Source organism: Sturnira hondurensis, unplaced genomic scaffold, assembly GCF_014824575.4.
Source record: "Sturnira hondurensis isolate 20B ecotype Veracruz unplaced genomic scaffold, ASM1482457v3 Scaffold0013348, whole genome shotgun sequence".
NCBI lineage: Eukaryota > Metazoa > Chordata > Mammalia > Chiroptera > Phyllostomidae > Sturnira > Sturnira hondurensis.
In genome coordinates this window covers 338080-360494 of record NW_028085979.1, presented here as the reverse complement: position 1 = coordinate 360494, position 22415 = coordinate 338080, and the positions used below count along the sequence as shown (strand labels likewise).

At 36.1% G+C, this 22415-nt stretch overlaps 1 protein-coding gene across 2 annotated transcripts in view; it reads right to left on the bottom strand.

Moving 5' to 3' along the window:
* Positions 1-2652: 2652 nt before the first annotated feature.
* Positions 2653-22415, bottom strand: part of KPNA3 (karyopherin subunit alpha 3) — a 125697-nt gene continuing 105934 nt past the window's right edge. For both annotated transcript variants that reach the window (XM_037061384.1, XM_037061385.1), the window contains 7 exons: positions 18034-18165; positions 17012-17140; positions 14585-14689; positions 14414-14485; positions 7442-7604; positions 5932-6026; positions 2653-5172 (listed from right to left, as the gene is read on the bottom strand). In XM_037061384.1, the coding sequence (XP_036917279.1) occupies positions 5074-5172; positions 5932-6026; positions 7442-7604; positions 14414-14485; positions 14585-14689; positions 17012-17140; positions 18034-18165 (795 nt within the window). In that variant the 3' untranslated portion in view covers positions 2653-5073. The remainder of the gene's footprint in view (positions 5173-5931; positions 6027-7441; positions 7605-14413; positions 14486-14584; positions 14690-17011; positions 17141-18033; positions 18166-22415) is intronic.

Here is a 22415-nt window from a genome sequence, read left to right as displayed (position 1 = left end):
AAAGATAAATAAATAAAACCTTAAAAAAATTAAATATATATATATATATATACCCAGTCACTGCATGTGAATATGCTGCCTATTTGTCATGCAAGTTCTGGTTATGTTAACTGCACCATAGTAACATACCAAAGCCATATTCCCATCAGGCTTTTTAAAGGTGAAGCATTAAGGAAGGGAAGATGGAAATAACAGAGGAAAGAAGGGAAAGAGTCATCAATAAACATGTATAAAGGACCCATGGACAAAGCCAAAGGGGGCTAGGATTGAGGGTGGGAGGTGGGGATGGGGTGGGAGAAAGTGGTGGTGGGAAAATGGAGACAATTGTATTTGAACATTAGTAAAAATTATTATTAATTTTTTTAAAAGGCCTTTAAGCCCTGGCTGGTGTGGCTAAGTGGAATGAGTGCTGGCTTGTGAATCAAAGGATTGCTGGTTTACAGTCGCCCCTCACTATATCGTGGTTCACTTATTGTGGCTTCACTGTATTGCGTTTTGTTTTTAAATCTAATTCTGTACCACAGAGTTTTTGCTATATCACAGGATTTTGCAGTATATAGGTATTTCTATATTTATTTTAGCCTAAAAATTTAAAACAAAAAATGTAAAAATGTTCATTTAAACCTATTAAAAGAATATTAGATCAAAAAAAATACAGTATGTATTTCATCAGTGGGTAAATAGCACACTGTACACAATGGAAATACAGTATGCCACTTCCGCTTGTGCAAGTTTGGCAATGTGGGATTGTACACAGCACACTACTGGCTGATGGGAATGGAAGACGACCAACCACAGCACTGTGTTCTGTATCCTGGGTGCTGTTTGGCTCAGTGACCACAGCACCTGTCTGTTTGCTCTCCCACACTGTGCCCATATGTTCAGCATCTCTCCTTGTCCACTTCACATCGACTTCTGATTGTTGTGCACAGTGTTGCTCTGTGGCATTGTTTTTGTGAAATTTTTGTAAAAGTTTGAATTTATTTTAAGCCATACAATGACACCCAAATGTTCTGCGCCTTCTAAAGCTTCTGAAAGTAAGTAAACCCAAGTGCCAGAGGAATATGCTTACCATCAAAGAAAAGGTGGAACTTCTCAACATGTTAAAGGAGGGCAAAAGCTACATGGCTGTAGGTCACCATTATGGGATCAATGAATCTTCTGTTTGCTACATAAAGAAAGACGAGAAGAATATTTGGTTTATGGTAACGATGACTTCTAACAGGACTGCAAGGAGGGTGGTCACTTCCCTCTTTGCCATTGTGAGGATGGAGTCTGCATTGACCCTGTGGATAAATGACTGCAGGAAGAATACCTCGCTGGATACCAACACCTTCTGGAGGAAGGCCGAGAAACTCTATGACAGTTTTTCGGAAAGCACAGAGGTTCACGATGAGGATGAAGATGAGGATGATGATGCAGAAGCAGGACCATCAAGTGCTTCTCCCACCAGGCCAACCCTATTCAGTGCCAGCAAGGGCTGGTTTAACAAACTTCAGAGACGCTTTGGACTCAAGAGAATTTCTCTGCATGGAGAAGCTGCCTCTGTGGATAAAAAGCAGCACCAGCAACTCTCCATAACTATGTTCACCCCTCAGAGGAAGAGATCAATGCCTTTATGCCTATAACTTTATTCCTATGCCTTTAACGGAAATAGAAGCTATGGCCCAGGACGAAGATACTGCACCACCCGATGAAGTGCCTGATGAAGTAGTGTCTTCAGAAGAGCCGTAATGCTCTTCTTGGCTTTTCAGTACATTCATCTCATCATCACCTTCATCACCATCAGTACTGCACAGCTACATAATTCATGATCTTCATCATTCAAGTTGGAGTATACCTCATTGGTGAGTACCCATTTTATATGTTGTTAAAATTATGTAGGTTTAAGAGTGAAAAAAGTGTTTAAGACCATATGAAGTGTTTATAAGAGTATGGGAAATGTTAATAAGAGAGTGGGAAAGGTTTATAGGATTGAGGGGAGGGTTTAATAAAGCCTGAAAATATATATAAATAATAAAGTAAATATAATGCCGCTACTTGGTGGATTTTCACCTATTGTCGGGGTCTCTGGAATGTACCTCCCACAATAGGTGAGGGATCACTGTAATTCCCAGTCAGGCTACATGCCTGGTTTGCAGGCCAGATCCCCAGTAGTAGGTGTGTGAGAGGCAACCACACATTGATGTTAGTTTCCCTCTCTTTCTCCTTCCCTTCCCCTCTCTCTAAAAATAAAGTCTTTTTACAAGAGTATTAAAAAAATGTACTCCTTCTAATCTATTCCCCAACCCAAACCAGCTATTTGTCCAATGCTATCTCTTTTTGCCTCCAGCTCTGCCTCAGCCTCTTCCCAGGACTGTCCTTGGGCTGGGCAGGGAGGTGACAGCACAGGGCAGGGGACTGGCAAAGGAGAGTGTGACCTTGGGGGTGAGAGGACCACCTGGGTGCTTGGGCATTAAAAGAATGAGGGTTGTTTTATATCATTTGATGAAAAAATGGAAAAAGTAAAAAAATGCAATGAAAAAGTTAAAATCATAACTCACCTCCATTGTGTTTGATATTTCAAAAATAATTCCAAATTTAAATTTAACCACACAGAAAACAAAACCAGGAAGTCAAGATACTTTTAGAAATAAGTTCTTCAATATTTTATGATATTTGATAGCAGCTTTTTTTATTGGTTACAAAACCTAAGCCCATATACAAAATTAGGAACACATTTAGATGCCTCTTTTGAAAGAATGTTTTAGTCTTTAAAACTGAGTTAAAAAAATAAAAACAATGCAATTCTTCAACACTGTTTTGAAAACTTAAAAGTGCAACGACATACTTACTTTCCTTTATCTACGAAATGGCACAATTCCAATTTCATACTGATAAGGTCACAACAAACTGAATCAAGCAAATGCATACAAACGTGTGCACTACTTGATGCTAATATTCACTTATGTTAGTTTGTACTTAAAATACAAAGGAAATGGGAATTGGCACAAGAATGGCCCAATTTAATCTCAATGTGTGCGAAACTTAAAAGGTAACTCAGTAAATATGGAGAGTCCAGAAGAAACTACACTGGAAGGGGTATAATTGACAATATCAAGAAGATTTAGACTTGAAGGGTTTCACTGCAGTTTGTGACCTTAATTAGCTTTAACTCTTATTTCCTATTTGTAGAACACCGCTGTTTCAAAAATTTAGACTACAGTGTATGAACAGGATGCAGTTAGTATACGAAGCTTTAACTCAAAATTTAGATAAAGAAAAAAGGCACAATGAACTTCAACTCAATTTTATGTGCACAGAGTTGAAAAATCTGAGCCACCTTAAAGAGAAATTGATTCTAAAATTTATAAAACCTATAAATAATCAAGAGGCCAAACCACTATATTAAAACAGATTCTCTAGCAAGTAAAAATCTTGCAGTTTAAACATACGCTTGTATCCATTCTGAATACAAGACAAAACTCACTCTTTAAAGTGGCTCCACCTTGGCAGATACATATATTTGTAATGAATGCACACCTGCTATGTGTTGTTTATCAGTGAAAACACCCCAGCTGATTCACAAAGCTCTGCTGGCATCTGTCTCATCTTCATCACAGTAAACAACCCCCACCCCCACTGAATAACTAAATTAGTTTAGATTTTCTATCTCTTCACATCAATACATTGGAAAATTATACCCAGTAAACAGTAGCAGTAAAACCATTACTGTGATAGCACAAATTATTGTTGTAAAAATTTCAATTCATTTTCTTTCATTAATAAATAACTGGGTCAGACAATTTACCAAAAGCATTGACTTTACATAGTTAATATCAAATTTTGCAGAAGTACTTAAAGATCACTGCAAATCAGGTTTATGTTAAATAACTGCAGATTATTTCTCTACACAGATCCTGCCTGAATCTTTTAATATGTGAATATGCTCTTAGAGTTAGATCTGAAATAACTTCCCCAATATTTGAACAATGAAGTTTTATGACACTTCTTAATAGTTGCTGGTTTCTTGCCAGCCAACCACATTATCAAAATCACTGGTTACTAAGTAAAAAATATTTTAAGACTAAATTACAGTAAACATGAAAGCTCCACAGTTTAAACCCAATATAAATCAACCATACCCAATTATCAATTTAAAATGAAAATATCAACTCCTGAAAGCTAAAAGCAAGATTTTCTTTTCTTAACATCACCAATGGGTACTTCAAACCTTTGTGTTTTTTTTTATAGTCAGGGATTCTTGCTTTCAACTTAAACAGAAGTTCAAGTCCATAACAGGTTGCAGCTCAGGTAAAATACCATGCACAGCCTTTGATTACTTCTAAACAGCAGGAACACACAGGCTGAAGTGAGTGGTTAAACAGGGCTTGCTGTTCTCAAAAATTAGGTATAATGGCGAAAGCATCCATAGCTAAAGTTCTTCCTCCAGCCCTGGCTTCTGAGGCAGAAAATGAATAACATCAATTACTGGTAGATGAAGTGCAGTTTTTAAAAACTTATCTGTTTAATCAATAATCAAATTTCTTTTTTAAGAGACTTTTTGTGTCAGTTCCACCAGTGAAAATCATTTGGCTTGTACTTTAAAATCTATTTTTTCCACATAAAGAATACGAAAATATGTTTGTGGAGGACAATGATGGAGGTTCAGATCAGGCTGCACGTCTTTAAAGTCTTCCAATGTGTATATACATGATATCAAAGTGTCTTGATCCACAGCGCACCATTTTCCAAAGGAATATTAAGTGGACAGCTAACATGCCACCACTATGGAATATTCTAAACTGGAGATTGCAGCTGTCAGCGTGTGGCACCAGGGAAGAGGGCATAACAGGTTACTTGAAATTATTAAGGAGAATTCTAAAACAGTTCAAGAAATCATGCATTTGCATTTACAATCCATGTAATAGTAACTTTTGGCAACTGCAAAGTGACTGAGACATGGCTTGCTTTAGAAGCATCAAAACGAGGAAGAGGCATTTGTGTTTTGGAGCCTTCTGTTGTTCTGTTATTTGGTAGCCATCTGGTGGTGCTTCATACTGAATGTGGGAAAGATGCTGCACTCAATTGAACTCAAAAATTAAATTCTTTTGTCTGAAGGTTGGCTGTTGGGTCAAAATTATAAGTACCTCCTTGTGTTGCTTCAGGAATGAGGCTAGGATCTTCATCAATCTATAAAAAGCAAATAAAAAAATCCTGATTATATTAAGATACTACATATTCTGGTGTAAGTAGAAATTATTTACTTCTAACAAGAGAATTCTGTATGAATGTTTTATTCAGGTAAAACTATTTTTTTAAAAATTTTATTTATTTATCTTTAGAGGGGAAGGGAAGGAGAGAAGGAGAGAAATATCAATATCAATGTATGATTGCCTCTCATGAGTCCCCTGCTGAGAACTGGCCTGCAACCCAGGCATGTGCTCTGACTGGGAATCAAACCGCGATCGTGTGGTTCGCAGGCCCACGCTCAATCCACTGAGCTACACCAGCCAGGGCTCAGCTAAAACTATTTAAGTAAATCAATAATATTATTAACTTTAACAATATAAAATTAAACACATATTTAAAAACTGCCCTGTTCTTAAGTTCCTTATCTTTAGATTTATTGCATTTATCTAAACATACTTTGTTTCTATAGTTACTATTTCTTCCCATTTAACAGATTACAAATGTAACAAGATCTATTTTTAAAATTTTACTTATAATGAAGTTTTAGACATAGTATTTGAGAAAACTGATTTGTGGAAAATAATCATTAATTTCTGAAATTTATATTTTTATAAAAACTGGAGAATGCCACCTCAAGTGTATCTGATATTCAATATAAACTTAATTCATGTTAATACTAAAAGGAAAATTCTTAGTAAACTCATGTATATACAGATTGCAATGTACATGTGGACACACCATACTTTAATATATACTTACATCATCACCAGAGAAATACTGATCTATGATTTCAAATGCTAATTTATATATGTCTTCATTTTCATGTTGTTGTAAAACTTCAATTTTCTCCAAGCCTGACAAAAATAATTAAGCACATAATAATTAAGCAGATATAATCAAACTGTGTGCATTTTAATCACGAAAACTCCTAAAGATCTCAGAATACTATCCAATGACCCCAAAGATAAGTTTGCCTAAAAAACAGTTAAAAACCTGAAATGTTCTATTTGGAGGACCCAGTAACCCACTAATTTCTTTCTCTTTAGAAGTCCTTGAGGCACCCTAATCCCTAAGGCAAGAAGTTTTAAAAACACTCAAACACTCCATTTAATAGATGAGGAACCTGTCACACACACGTAAAGGCATTTATTTCAGGTTAATGTGGCAAGTTAGTGACAGAACTAGAACAAAGATCATCCCAGACTGTTTTAATATAATCATACTGCCCCACACAATAATTTTCATCTTTTTCTTTGTTTTCCAAATGTATCACTTTTATGTGACTACAAAAATAAGTTTTCAGAACTTAGGGATTGACTGAGAAAAATGAAAGATAAATTTTTAAATTTTGAAGTAATTTCTTCAAAAAACTGAATAGGGGGGCTTATGTCCTAAGGTTACAACAAACTTTGGAAATAATTTTTTAGAACAGTAACTGTACAACCTTCATTTATGTTCCCAATATATTTATTCCACATACCAGAGACATAAGCCTATAAATGTAAATCCTTAATAATACTCTTCTTTGACAGCTTCCTTTTTAGCTAGGTTATTTTGAAATAGTTGCATTTTTCTTTATGTGGTAATAATAAAAAAATGGGAAAATAGGTATCAAAGATAATGAATGCATTATCTTTCATTCATTATAAAATTATACTACAAAGTAAATACATATCCTAATTATAAGTATTATTCCCATACACAGAACAAACTATAGTGATACAAACCTTAACAATAACAATTTTGTAGCTTAAATTCTCTGGGTTAAGTTGTTCTAAACCAGAATACAGGGCTAATTTCAAATTATCTTAAAAAGTAAAACATCCTAAAACCAGAATCAACAGTGAATTATTAATATAAAATCTGGATTTTTAATTACATCTTTATAACTACTTCTATGACCATTGACAAGACTCCTTAACATCTGTAGGATAATTTTTTCTTATTATTAAGAAAATGCTTCCAGTCTGAATATTCTTCGATGCAATAGCATTGTGACTTCAAGAGTAGTATTTGTATTTCCTAAAAAGTAATGTAAATCTCTAGGAAGGTTATTGAATGACTATCACAACCAGTTTTTCCACATTATATATGTCCTATTCCCTGGAAAATCCTATTGGAATGCTAATATAGTGAATAAAGAACAGCAACATACTCTGATGATGTAACAGCAATGTATCCTAATAGTTTTCTTTCTAATTGTCTTTTAAGGATCTAATGTTTCAGAGTTTAGTGGTCAACTATTTTTCTTTAGCAAATCCACTCTTACCTCCACATTCTTCTATTATTTCAGCTATTGTGCTTGCTTCATCACCAGCCATTATCAGAATGTTTTTCAGACCATCTAGAACTACTTGAACCACTTGAGAATCTTTTACTGACAGTAAATTACAGAATGGTGGAATTACATTCTGCTGTACAAGGTACTCAACCTATATAACATAAAAGAAAAAAAAATTATTTATATAATTATCCTTTCCTCAAAAAGAATACAGTAAGGGTTTATAAACAATCAGTAATTCCTTTAAAAAAATTATTGTTCAAGTACAGTTTTCTCCATTTCCCCCACCCACTCCCACCCTCAAATCCTACTCTCTGCTTTGTCCATGGGCTCCTTATACATGTTCCTAGAGACCCTTCTCTTTCTTTCCCCTGTTATTGCCTTCCCCCAGCCCTCTGGTTACTGTTAGTTTGTGATTTATTTCAATGTCTCTGATTATATTTTGCTTGCTTGTTTGTTTTGTTAATTATGTTCCACTTATAGGTGAGATCACATGGTATTTATCTTTCACTGCCTTGCTTACTTCACTTAGCATAATGCTCTGTAGTTTCATCCATGTTGTGGCAAAGTGTAGGAGTTCCTTCTTTCTTTCTGTTGCACAGTATTCCATTGTGTATATGTACTACAGTTGTTTGATCCCCTCACTTACTGATGGGCACTTAGGTTGCTTCCAACACTTGGCTCTTGTAAATTGTGCTTCTGTGAACAATGGGGTGCATAGGTTCTTTTAAATTGGTGTTTCAGGATCTTTAGGGTATAATCCCAGCAGTGGAATTACCAGGTCAAAAGGCAGTTCCATCTTTAGTTTTTTGAGGAAATTCCATACTGTTTTCCACAGTGGGGGACCAGTCTGCATTTCCACGAACAGTACACTAGGGTTCCCTTTTCTCCACAACTTCACCAGCACTTGTTGTTTGTTGACTTGTTGACTTCTTTATCATGGTCATTCTGACTGATGTGCAATGGTATCTCTTTGTGGTTTTAACTTGCATCAGTCTGATGGCTAGTGATGCTGAGCATCCTTTAATATGTGTATGGGTCCTCTGTATGTACTTCTTGGAGAAGAGACTGTTCAGGTCCTTTGCCCATTTTTTAATTGAACTGCTTGTCTTCCAGGAGTGGAGTCATGTGAGTTCTTCATATATTTTGGAGATCAAACCCTTGTTTGAGGTATCACTGGCAAATATTTTCCCATACGGTTGGTTCCCTTTTCATTTTGTTGATGTTTTTCCGTAGCCATGCAGAAGCTTTTTATTTTGATGAAGTCCCATTTGTTTATTCTTTCCTTTATGTCCCTTGCTCTAGACCTATTGGCGAAAATATTGCTGCATAGAATATCTGAGATGTCCTGCCTATTTTCTCCTCTAGGACGTAAATCATGTCACAACTTATATTTAAGTTTTTTATCCATTTTGAGTATATTTTTGTGTATGGTTTAAGTTGCTGGTTGAATTTCATTATTTTGCATGTAGATGTCCTGGTCTCCCAACACCATTTGTTGAAGAGGCTGTTTTTACTCCATTTTATGCTTCTGCCCCTTCTATTGAATATTAATTGACCATAGAGACAGAGGTTTATTTCTGGACTGTATATTTGGTTCTGCTGTTCTATGCATCTGTTCTTATGCCAGTAATTACGGTGGCCTAGTAATATAATTTGATAACAGGTATTGTGATCTCTCCTACCTTGTTCTTCTTTCTCAAAATTGCTGTGGTTTCAGGGTCATTTAGGATTCCATATGAACTTTTGAGATGCTTGCTCTGTACTGTGAAATAGGTCAATGGTATTTTAATAGGAATTATACTGAATCTATAAATTGCTTTGAGTAGTGTGGACACTTTGGTGATGTTAATTCTTCCAACCCATGGTCATGGGTTGCTTCCATTTATTTGTGTCTTCCTTAATTTCTTTCTTCAGTGTTGTGTAGTCATTCTGGGTACAGGTCTTTTACCTCCTTGGTTAGGTTTATTCCTAGGCATTTTATTTTACTTGTTACTATAGTAAATACAATTTTTTTCCTGATATTTCCTTGTTGTTGTACAAAAATGCATTCAATTTCTGAATATTAACTTTGTACCCCACTATTTTGACAAATTCACTTCTGAGGTCAAGGAGTTTATTGGTGGAGTCGATAGGGCTTTCTATGAACACTATCATGTCACCTGCAAACAATGACAGTTTTACTTCTTCCTTCCTTTCCAATTTGATCGCCTTTCATTTCTTTTTCTTATCTGATCACTGTGGTTGTCTGCTAGTGAAAGCAGACAACCTCCCCTTGTTCCCGATCTTAGTCAGAAGTGTTTACTTTCTGCCCAATTAATATGATGTTGACTGTAAGTTTCTCATATATGGGCTTTTATTGTGTTGAGGTATGCTTTCTCTACTCCAAGTTTGATGAGTGCTTTTATAATAAATGCATGCTGTATCTATCAAATGGTGTTTCCCCATCTATTGATATGACCATATGATTTCTGTCTTGTCTTTTTCTTATGTGAAGTATTACATGTATTGATTTTTAAAAGTTTATTTATTTAATTGTTGTTCCAGTACAGTTTTCTGCCTTTTACTCCCATCCCAGTCCCCCCCTCCAGTGCTCCCCACCTCCCTCCCATTTCCACCCCCCTTAGTTGTTGTCCATGTGTCCTTTATACTTGTTCCTGTAAATCCTTCCCTTTTCCCTTGAAACTCCCTCCCCACTCCCCTCTGGTCCTTGTCAGCCTGTTCTCTATTTCAGTGTCTTTGGTTATATTTTGCTTGCCTGTTTGTTTTGCTGTTTAGGTTCCTGTTAAAGGTGAGATCATATGGTATCTCTCTTTCACTGCCTGTCTTATTTCACTCGCATAATGCTTTCCAGTTCCATCCATGTTGTTGCAAAGGACAGGAGCTCCTTTTTTCTTTCTGCTGCATAGAATTCCATTGTGTAAATGTACCATCGTGTTTTGATCCATTCATTAACTTCTGGGCACCTAGGTTGCTTCCAACTCTTGGCTATTGTAAATTGTGCTGCTATGAACATTGGAGTGCATTGGTTCTTTTGAATCGGTGTTTTAGGGTTCTTAGGATATAATCCTAGCAGTGGAATTGCTGGGTCAAAAGGCAGATTCATTTTTAGTTTTCTTAGAAAATTCCATATTGTTTTCCATAGTGGTTGTACTAGTCTGCAATCCCACCAACAATGAACTAGGGTACCTTTTTCGCCACACCCTCTCCAACACTTGTTGTTTATTGCTTTGTCTATGATGGCCATTCTGACTGATAATAAAGTGGTATCTCATTGTGGTTTTAATTTACATCCCTGTGATGAATCCCACTTGATCATAGTGTATGACCTTTCAATATATTTCTGGATATGGTTTGCTAATATTTTGTTGAGGATTTCAGTGTCTATGTTCATAAGCGATATTAGCCTATAGTTTTCTTTGTTGAGTCTTTATCTGGTTTTGGGATTAGGATGATGCTGGCTTCCTAAAAGAGATTGGGAGTCTTCCCTCTCCTTGGATCTTTTGGGATTATCTGAGAAAGACAGGGGTTAGGTTTTCATTAAATGTTTTGTAAAATTCTCCTGTGAAACTGTCTGGTCCTGGGCTTTTGTGCTGGGTTTTTTTGATTACTACTTCAATTTCACTAGCTCTTATCCTTCTGTTCAGGCTTTCTACTTTTACTTCACTCAATATTAGAAGATTACATTTTTCTAGAAATTTCCCCATTTCACAAGGTCTGCAAATTCATTTACATACAGTTTTTTGTAGCAGTTTCTTACAATCCTTTGTATTTCCACGGTAGCAGTTGTAATTTCTCTTCTTTCAATTCTGATTTTATTTATTTGGGTCCTCTCTCTTTTTCTCTTGATGAGGCTGGTTAAAGGCTCATCATTTTATCTTTTCAAAGAACCAACCTGTGAATTTATCAATCCATTGAATCGTTTTCCTAGTCTCTAGGTCATTTAATTCTGCTCTGATCTTAATTATTTCCTTCCTTTTACTTGCTCTGGATTTTGTTTACTGTTGTTCCTCCACTTCTTGTACATGTAGGGTTAGGCTGTTTATTTGAAATGTTTCTATTTTCTTTAGGTAGGCCTGTATTGCTATGAATTTCCCTCTCAGGACTGCCTTCGCTGTGTCCCATAGGTTTGGACTGTTGTGTGTTCATTTTAATTTGTTTCCAGAAACTTTTCGAGTTCCTATTTGATCTCATTATTAACCCATTCATTGTTTAATAGCATGCAATTCACTCTCCAAGAATTTGAATGATTTTGAGTTTTTTCCTTGAGGTTGTTTTCTAGTTTCAGGCCCCTATCATCAGAGAAAATGCTTGATATGATTTCAATTTTCATGAATATGTTGAGAATTGTTTTGTGTCCAGTCATGGTCTGTCTTTGAAAACATTCCATATGCGTTTGAAAAGAATGTGTATTTTGCTTCTTTAGGATGAAAGGTTGTATGTATATCGGTTAAGTCCATTTGATCTAGGGCACTGCTCAATGCCACAATATCTTTGCTGGTATTATATTTGGAAGATCTATCCATTTTGACACCGGGGTTTTGAAATCCCATAGTATAACTGTGGTGCTGTCAATATTTTTCTTGAAGTACTCCAAGATTTTCTTTATATACTTCGGTGCTCCTATGTTGGGTGCATATATATTTACAATATTTATGTCTTGTTGGATTCTTCCCTGGAGTACTATGAAGTGTCCTTCTGTGTTTCTTTTTATTTATTTTTTACAGATTTTATTTATTTATCTTTAGAGGGGAAGGGAAGGGAGAAGGAGAGAAATATCAATATATGGTTGCTTCTAGTGAGTCCCCTGCTGGGAACTGGCCTGCAACCCAGGCATGTGCTCTGATTGGAAATTGAACTGCGATCATGTGGTTTGCAGGCTCGCACTCAATCCAGTGAGCTATACCAGCCAGGGCTCTGTGTTTCTTTTTATGGTGTTTGGTTTAAAGTCTACTGTGTCTGATAAAAACACTGCTACCCCAGCTTTTTTTTTTTCCCTGTCCATTTGCTTGGAATATTTTTCTCCTGCACTTCATTTTCAGTCTTGTGTAGGTATACTGTTCTGGGGTGGGTCTCTTGTAGGCAGCATATGTGCGGGTCATGTTTTCTTATCCATTCAGTTATCCTATGTCTTTTGATTGGTGCACTTAATCCATTTACATTTAAGGTTATTATTGATAGGTATTCATTTTTCCTCTTTTGTCCCTGTGTTCCTCTCTATCTCACCCTTTTCTTCCTCTTTTTAAAGCAATTCCTTCAGGATCTTTTGCAATGCTAGTTTGGTGAAGGTATATTAGCCTTCTTTTGTCCAGGAAACTCTTTATCTTGCCTTCCATTTTAATTGAGAGCCTTGCTGGGTACAGCAGTCTTGGTTGTAGGCTTTTGCTTTTCATTACTTAGAATATTTCTTACCATTCCCTTCTGGCTTGTACTGTTTCTGTTGAGAAATCAGCTGCTAGCCTTATTAGAGGTTCTTTGTATGTTACTTCCTGCTTCTCCATTGCTGCCTTTAAAATTCTGTCATCCTTAAAACTTGGCATTTTAATTATGGTGTGTATTGGAGTAGGCCTCTCTGGGTTCTTTTTTATTGGAATCCTCTGTGCTTCCTGAACTTGTGTGGCTTTTCCCCTCTCCAAGGTAGGAAAGTTTTCTGTCATTATTGTTTTTAAATTTATTTATTTTAATTGTTGTTCAAGTACAGTTTTATGTCTTTTACTCCCATCCAAGCCCACCCCCCGCCAGTGCTCCCCACCTCCCTCCCATTTCCACTCCCCTTAGTTTTTGTCTATGTGTCCTTTATACTTGGTTCCTATAAACCCTTCCCCCTTTTCCCTGAAATTCCCTCCCTGCTCCCCTCTGGTCCTTGTCAGTCTGTTCTGTATTTGAGTGCCTTTGGTTATATTTTGCTTGCTTGTTTGTTTTGCTGTTTAGGTACTGTTGAAGGTGAGAACATATGGTATTTGTCTTTCATTGCCTGGCTTATTTCACTCAGCATAATGCTTTCCAGGGGTGCATAATTTCTTTTGGATTGGTGTTTCAGGGTTCTTAGGATATAATTCTAGCTCATTATTTTTTGAAACAGGTTTTCTATCCCTTGCTCCTTTTCTTTTTCTTCTGGTATTCTTGTGATACAAATGTTTGCCTGTTTCATGTTGTCCTTTAGTTCCCTTAAGCTATATTCATATTTTTTAGTCTTTTTTCATGTGTCTGCTCTACCTTGTATTTCTTTCTACCCTGTGCTCTAGCACCCTAATGCAGTTCTGTTTCATCCAGCCTGCTTCAAGTCCTTCTGGTGTATTTTTTTATTTCACATATTGTATTCTTCATTTTTCCCGGTTCTTGTTTATAGTTTCCATTTCCTGTTTCATACTGTTGTAGTTCCCACTTGTAGTTGTCCATTAGTTCCTTGAGCATCCTTATAACCATTCTCTTCAATTCTATATGTGATAGTTTGCTTGCCTCCATTTCATTCAGCTTTTTTTCTGGGGAATCTTCCACTCGTTTTGATTCCAGGTTCTTTTTTTGTTTACCCATTTTAGACAACTCTTTTTGTTTATTTTGAGATTCCAGGTGCTCTGCTTTGCCAGCTGTCTCCATGGGGTGAACTTCTGTCATAGGGTATCTGTGGGTCTCAATGGTGTGGACCCTCTTGTCTCCTTATCTGGATGCTCTAGGATTGCCCTTTCTTCCATTTATGTGAGCTCTCTTGCTGTCCTTAGGCTTTACCTGTTGGTGGCTCTTTTCTTGTGATGGGTTCTCCCATCCAGCAGGTTTACTGATATTCACAACTCCTACCTTGTCCTGTATGCTGCTGTACAGGTGTTGGTTACACAAAGCAGTTTTACCAGACAACCAAACCTATGCCAGCAAAAAGAACCCCCCCAATCAGTAATTCCTAATCATAATACAATAGTTTACCTGACTATATCAACAATCATAAGTTAGTTTCCCCAAACTCACTTGATCTTTTCTGCCACTTATTGTTAAGTTGCTAATTGCCCAAGCAGCTTCTTTTTGTGTTCCAAAGTCCCCCTGAAGATTAAAAAAAGAGAAATAATAAAATAAATTTTTAATCAAAAAGTCTTGGTTATAATATAGTAACATAACTGATGAACTCACAATGTCACTGACCTTAGCAAGTTGATGAATAATCATGGGGATTAACCCAGCATCAATTACAGCTTGAACTTGCTGCTGGTTGCCTGCTGTTATGTTGGAAAGGAACCACACTGCTTCCTACAGTTGAACAAAACACAGGGCATCTTCATTTGAAAACTGTATTTCTAATGGGTTTATATTTTTAAACATAGTTTATACATATAATAACACAACTACCTGGGTTGTATTAAGGGGAAAGCATCTAAAAGTGATTAGGTTATAAAGAATCACCATTTTAAACAAGTTATAAGGAAACTTCCATTCATAATATTTGGGGCCCATTAACCTAGCATTTATCCATTCAACAAAATATATGTCTACTATAAGCGAGGAACTGATTTAGACAATGGTGACATGGCAGAAAATAATATCGTCAAAAACTCCATACTGATGGAGCTTTTTACATTTTTGGTGCATGAGCTCCTTCTAAAATACAGATTATAAATAAAAAAAATTAATTTTCTAATAAGTTGTTAAAACTACTTCTAATAAAGATGAGCTGCTTTATTATAAAACTATTTACTTACAAGATATATTTAGAACTTAATCATCTAACTACTGTAGTATGGGCCTACATAACAGATCTTACTGCAATCTGAAAGGATTTTAAGCCATGTTACATTAAGTCACAAACCAAAAGGTTTATTGTAATTTTAGTGTCAAATGTGTGCCTCGTCCTCCTTCACAGTTAAGACTTAATTATAAATTTGTTTTGCTACCCAATTGTGGAAAGATGTTAACAATTAGTGAAAGATGTTAACAATTGTTAACACTGATGTTAACAATCAGTGTTTAGAGTATGTGTGTGTTCACTATAGCATTGTTGCAAAAATCTCGTAGGTTTGTAAATTTTCTAAATAAAATGTTAAGGGAATAAAATCAAGTTGGTAACTTCTATCTACAGGGTCCCAAGATGGTCCCAAGATACAAATAGCACAAACGGAAATAGGTGGAAAACTTCTGAAGCAACTACTTGCTGAAATTGAGTCAGTATCTACACAAATCCTTTTTCTTTTCCCCATGAAACCTTCCTTCACTTACAGCATATTGAATCATAGGCTGGAACTTCTCTCTACCCATTTCTGTCCAGCTTCCTCACTTCTCAACTGTTTCCAATTATGGAATATATTTAGCTGTAAAAATCACCTATATTACTGAAATTTCTACAATAAAAATAATTGGCCAAGAGTCTGAGAGACTCTGGCTTCTTTGCTTTCATTGGAACAAATATATATATACCTATATAATATAATTTCTGACAACATACTTTTCTGTAAAAATCCAACTGTTAAGATATAGTCAAGCAACTGTGTAAATATAGCTACAACAGAAGAAATGATCAGTTATTCTGGTTTGGGGGATGGTGACATTTCAGGAAGCTAAAACTGCATTAAACTAAATGCAACTAAAACTGTGAGACACAACTTCTACCACTGGGGTGGCAATAATAACAATATATATACCAAAGGGACTGAAAGCAGGGAGTAAAATAGACAGTTGTATGCTAATGTCCATAGCAGCATTATTCACAACACCCAAAAGATAAAACAATCCAAGTGTCCATCAACAGATGAATGGATTAAAAAAAGGTGGTATATATGTACAATGGAATATTTATGCAACCATGAAAAGGAATGAAGTTCTGATACATGCTCCAACATGGATGGACCTTGAAAACATTAGCAATATGATATAAGTCAGACACAAAAACACTTAAGTAACTATTTAACAATAAGTTGGTATCTCAAGCTTGAAATCTTAAAAAAGAAATTTTTATGATCTTTTAATTTAGGCACTCCACCTTTTGGTACAATCTAATTTTGTAGGGAGATTATATTGTGGTCTGTTTGTTTATAAAAGATATCAGCCAGTCCTAGCCAGTGTGGCTTAGCTGGTTGGAGTGTTGTCCTTAAAGATCATGGGTTCAATTTCTGGTTAGGACACACACCTAACTTCAGGGTTCAGTCCCCAGTTAGGGTGTGTGCAAGAGGCAACCAATCGATGTTTATCTCCCTATCTCTCTCACTTTCTTCCCCTCTCTCTAAAATCAGCATGTCCTCCAGTAAGAATTTTTAAAAAAAGATACCAGCCATCCAATGAGAGATGTTTTATGTATTCTCAACTAGTGGCTACTAATTTGCTAACTTGCTACTACTCAATCTATTTAAATTAATACACTGGTTAGTCCAAAAGTAACTTTTATTCCGATGATCAGGACAGCATATGTAGCAAGCAAATAAAAATTGAAACAAAAGAATTAGAGGTGATTTGAAATAATTTTCAGCTTAACTGCCATGATTTTGAAGAAAATCACAATCAAACAGCAACAAGAGAAACAAAAGGACAATTAAAAATGAGATATGCAAAGAGAAGGAAATGCACTGAGGATATATGCCTTACCTTGTTTATCTTCTCCTTTGGGTGTGACAAGAGATTTGGGAAGTGTGACAGAACATCACAGTTGAGAACAACTTGGGTCTGCTCGTCGGTGCCAGTCACTATGTTGCCAACTGCTCGTAGTGCTGCTGTCTAGGGTGGGGATAAAATATTTTCTATAAATTTGTTTATGATCAAATGCATTCTGTACTTTTCAGAATTCTAAGAAAATGTAAAGATACAAGGAGTGAATGATTATCACTTACTGCATTCTCACACAAAGCACTTCACAGAACTAGAAACATTTTTAAACACTATTTTTGTGAAAATGGAGCTATATGGAAACATTATATAAGAAAAGTTTAAAAATATTTAAAATAAAGGTCCATTTTTAACAGCTGTTTTTATCTATTACTAAATTGGTCCCATCTGGAATGGGCAGACATTTCCATCTAGAAAGTTGCTTTGCAGAAGTGGGATCAACAGATTTATCAACCACATAATCCTAATTAGAGTGAGGAGAAACTAGATAGAAAGAGAAGGAAATGCACTTAGGATGATACTGCAATTATCTTGAGGAAAGAAAACAAGTCTTGAACTCAGTCAGTGGCTCTAGATACATAAGAAGACAGATTTGAAGCTATGAAATCAGAATTGCCAGGATTTTGTAATGGAGAGAAAATGAAAGGAGGAATTCAGGGTTTCCAGCTTGGACTATGCCATCTGTTCACTGAAAGGGGATATAGGAAGAAGAGCAGTTTTGTGAGAGAAAATGATACCTATCATTTTTGTCTGGTAGAAATAATAATGGAATGCTTAAAGGAGTTATTAGAGGAATGTCTAAAGGCTGAAGGACAATTGGCTACATGAGTCTGAAATGTAGCCAAGAATCTGGGAGAGATAAAGATTTGGAAATCAACAATATCAGGTTTAGTAAAAGAATTATGGAAGACAGCTGCATACAAACAGAACTAAAGACTAGTTGTTCAAATTAATGGTTATAACAAACAATTTTATACAAGTAAGAAAACTTTTTAAATACTTACTTGAACTTTCACTTCCTGGTGGCTCAGCAGGGGCACAAGAAATGGTACAACCCCTGAATCAATAACCATCTGTATCTGCTCATTACCTCCATCTGTCAGGTATGACAGAGCCCAAACAGTATCTACAAGAATCTATAGGAAGTAGAAAAAAATTACTGGTTTATGTATTTGTTTGAATGCTCAAAATACATAATAGACCTCAGAGGTGGTAACATAAAAAGTAATTAAACTTCACGTTTGAACTTGGTTACTTATCTGATAAATTTATGAAGAAGTAGGTAATTCTCAATGCCTACCTCAGCTCATTCAGCACAAAAATGAGACACAGAAATCTGGGATAACTTTTACTTCAACTTCTGTAGTTATACATCAGATAGACGAATTTATTTATTTTTTATAGGAGATTTTTATTTATTTTTTGAAAAAATCTTATTTATTTATTTTCAGAGAGGGGAAGGGAGGGAAAAAAGAGGGAGAAAAACATCAATGTGTGGTTGCCTCTGGCAGCACACCCCCACCCTGCTGGGACTTGGCCCACAACCCAGGCATGTGCCCTAGACTGGGAATCAAACTGGTGATCTTTTGGTTCACAGGCCAGCACTCAATCCACTGAGCCACATCAGCCAGGGCCAGATAGATGAATTTTAAAACAGAAAGAAAAATAATTCTCACTGCTCCCACAGATTGAGAACCTAATATCCACAATGAAACACTTTATATACATAATGAAACCAATATACCATGCTGCCTCCAGTCTAGCAGAGGCCTGAAAGATCATCTCTCTATACTAGTGGTTTTCAAACATATCTAGCAATATAAATGATTTTTCAGATTAAAGTAAACAGATCAAAGAAATGACTTAGCATTTTAACTTCATTTGGAAAAAAAATTATTTGCAAACCTTTTGAAAAATGCCCTCACTTAATGAGAGCATGAAGTATATATAAACATGCCCTGTATACATTTAATTTTGCAAATAATGAAAAAAACGAGGCTCAGATTTGTTGACTCATTCAAAGTCAAACAGCTTACACATAGGTTGTCATCAGAGAAATATAAGCACAGGTCTCATCTCAAGTGAAATCTACAGATGTTTCCTGTTAGGGTCATCCAAATTAAAGACATTCTTTTGTGCTGAAATAATAGCAACCACCTGCATTCAAATCCCTCCTTCAAAAAAGTGTATATACGAGTAAGAGCAAATAAAGCCACATATAGCCCACATCTTCTGCATTACTAAGAGTCAGAGAGCACTACAAATTTCAAATTACTTGTAAAAAGAGAAATAATTAAATTCAAACTTTTGTTTGAACCTCCTCCCCCAAGCCTGTTTGAAATGTCAGAGAAGAGGAGAGGGCTTAAAGGTAGCATATCCTAGTAAAACAATCCCACATTAGTGGGACAGAGACCACGTGGCCTGAACAGCCCACAATACTTTTTATTTGCCCTTCATAGGAAAATTTGCTGACATCTTTACTAGAGGTGAGCTTCATTCACTAAAATGACTGAGAAAGACTAACACAAATGTGAGGCTAAAAGTGGAAGAATAATTTATAAATGCATTTTGTTCTGAAAAAAGAGAAATACTGCAACTTCAGATGAGATCGGGAGCGTTCAGGGTGGTATGGCTGTAGACGAAATACTGCAACTTCAAAAAAATGGGAAGACTGAAGCTCTGCCTGAGAGCTGAGTCCATCAACTATCCTATTCTAGATCTATAGATATGTGTATCAGCAAAGCCTGCTTACTGCCCAGTCTAACAGCTAACAAGGTTAAAACAGAAATCAGAAGCTTGTAACATAAAAGCTAAAATATTCAGGCTAAAACTGAAAATAACTCATTATACCAAGAACCAAGATCACAAAATCAAAGGGAGGAAAAGAACAGTCACCAAATGCTACACTAAGATGACAGAGGTACTGCAATTATCTGACAAAGATTTTAGTGACTATCATAAAAATGCTTCAGTGTGCAATTATGAACATGTTTGAAACAAATATGGAAGTCTCAGCAAAGAAATAGAAGACATCAAGAAGAACAAAGAGAAAGTTTAAAACTGAAAAATTCAGTAATCAAAATTTAAAACTCACTAGAAGGACTCAAGAGTAAAATGTAAAAAGGGAAAAAAATTAACCAAAATCAAAAGATAGACCAATATAACTTATGCAATCTGAATGAAAGAAAAAACAAACAAGATCGCAGAGAAATGAGCAGTTCAGGAACTTGTAGGACAATAATGAAAGATGTAACATTTGTGTTATCAGAGTCTCAAAAGGAGAGGTGGAGCTGAAAAACATTTGAAGAAATATGGCACGAAATCTCCCCAATTTGGTAAAAGACATAAACTTATAGATACAAAAATGAGGGAATGAGGCCAGAGAAAAGAGAAAACAGAATAAGCTCATCAACTGTTGCACAGGTAAAAGATAGGAGTTAGAAAATACCATTTAAGCTCTGGCCTGATGGTTCGATTGGTTAGAGTGTCGTCCCATACACTAAAAGGCTGTGGGTTCAATTCCCAGTCAGGGTGCATACCTCTTGTCATAGCACATACAAAAGGCAATTGATTGATGTTTCTCACATTAATGTCTCTCCTCTCTCCCTCCACCCCCTTCCTCTTTCTCTAAAATCAATAAAAACAAACCCTGAGTGAGGATTAAAACCCAACATTCAAAACTGTCAAAACAGAGACTAAAAAAGGGCATTATAAAAGATATAAGTATAAAGGTAATATTACAACAAAAGTAAACCTTTCTAAACACCAAGAAAGTTTTAAAAAGAGAAAAGAAGTATACACAATAGAAAACAAATGCACAAATTATTTTTTAAAATATTTTATTTATTTATTTTTAGAGAGAGGGGAAGGGAAGGAGAAAGAGTGGGAGAGAAACATCATGTGTGGTTGCCTCTCATGTGTCCCCTACCGGGGACCTGGCCTGCAACCCAGGCATATGCCCTTACTGGGAGTTGAACCAGCAACCCTTTGCTTCAAATGCCCGTGCTTAATCCACTGAGCTACACCAGCCAAAGCGAATGCACAAATTATTACATAAAATAGCATGACTGTTAAAAACAAACATACAAAACAATGTGAATGGGTTTAACTGACCTATAACAAGAAAAAGATTTTCAAATTGTCTCCTAAAAGAAAACCCACTCTATGGCACACCTAAGACAAAGTAATTCAGAAATGCTAAAAATAAAGGAATGAGCAAATAAATCCAAGTAAATAATAACAAAACAGAGACCTCAATCTTATTAGACAAGTTCAATTTAGGATAAAAAGCACCACAAAGAACAAAGAAGGCTACTTTATAAAGCTAAATTTCACAATTTACAATGAAGGTATAACAGTTATAAACCCCTATGCACCAAATAACCCTTACAAATACCACACAAAGAAGAAACTAAAAAAGATGTAAAGAAATATATAAAAAATATACTAATAGATTTTTGCACATTACTATCAGTGTGAGGAAGGTCAAGTAGACAAAAAATGAGGATATACATCTTATAAATATACAGGCATACCTTGTTTTTTTTATGCTTTGCAGGTATTGCTGTTGACCCCAAGAAAGAAGATACTTACCAAGGGCGGCTCATGATAGTTAACTGGGTTCAAATTTAAAAATGGAGTGTAGTAGCTGTTTGCAAACAGGGGCCTCACACACAAGCCACACCTCAGGGAGAAGCCTGCACTGAACTGCCTGCCTCCTGCACTGAGCTACTTTTTGGACTGTGTTCCTGCCATCTGAGCCAGACCTTACATGAGTTCCTGGAATTGCATTTCAACCAATAGGATTGAGACTTTCTCCATCTAATTAGTCATGCAGCTATATCCTCATTTGCATCTTTACTGACCAATCAGGACAATGCATTTGGACCAGTCAGATTGTGAAGATTTGGAATCCTCTTCTGCAGGAGGATGGACCATTCAGGGACCAGGTGCAGGGAGATCTCTCTATGTAAGTCAGCTCCCCTCTGCCTGGAGGAAGACACTTTCCCTATCTATCCAAGATTGAAGATTGTGTTTCCTGGTGCATACTGGAGCAGAACTGTCTAGCTGGAGAAGTTCCTCACTCACCCAAGGGCCACCTCACAGCCATGCTGTTCCACAACCATACTAATTTATAATTGAATTCTAACAATATTGAGCTGTTCCACAGCCATGCTGTATTACAACTGAGCTGTTTGTACTGAATTAACTTTCCTTCCTCACTACACCCCAAATTGGGGATTCTTATTGGCACTGAATTGATGCCAATTACCACTAATTGACATCACATGGCACCCAACGTGGTGTACTGAAGCAATGACCAGATCTCCTGATGCCAACCTAAAACCAAAGCATCTGGCACCTGCACAAGCCCCTTGTGCTTAAG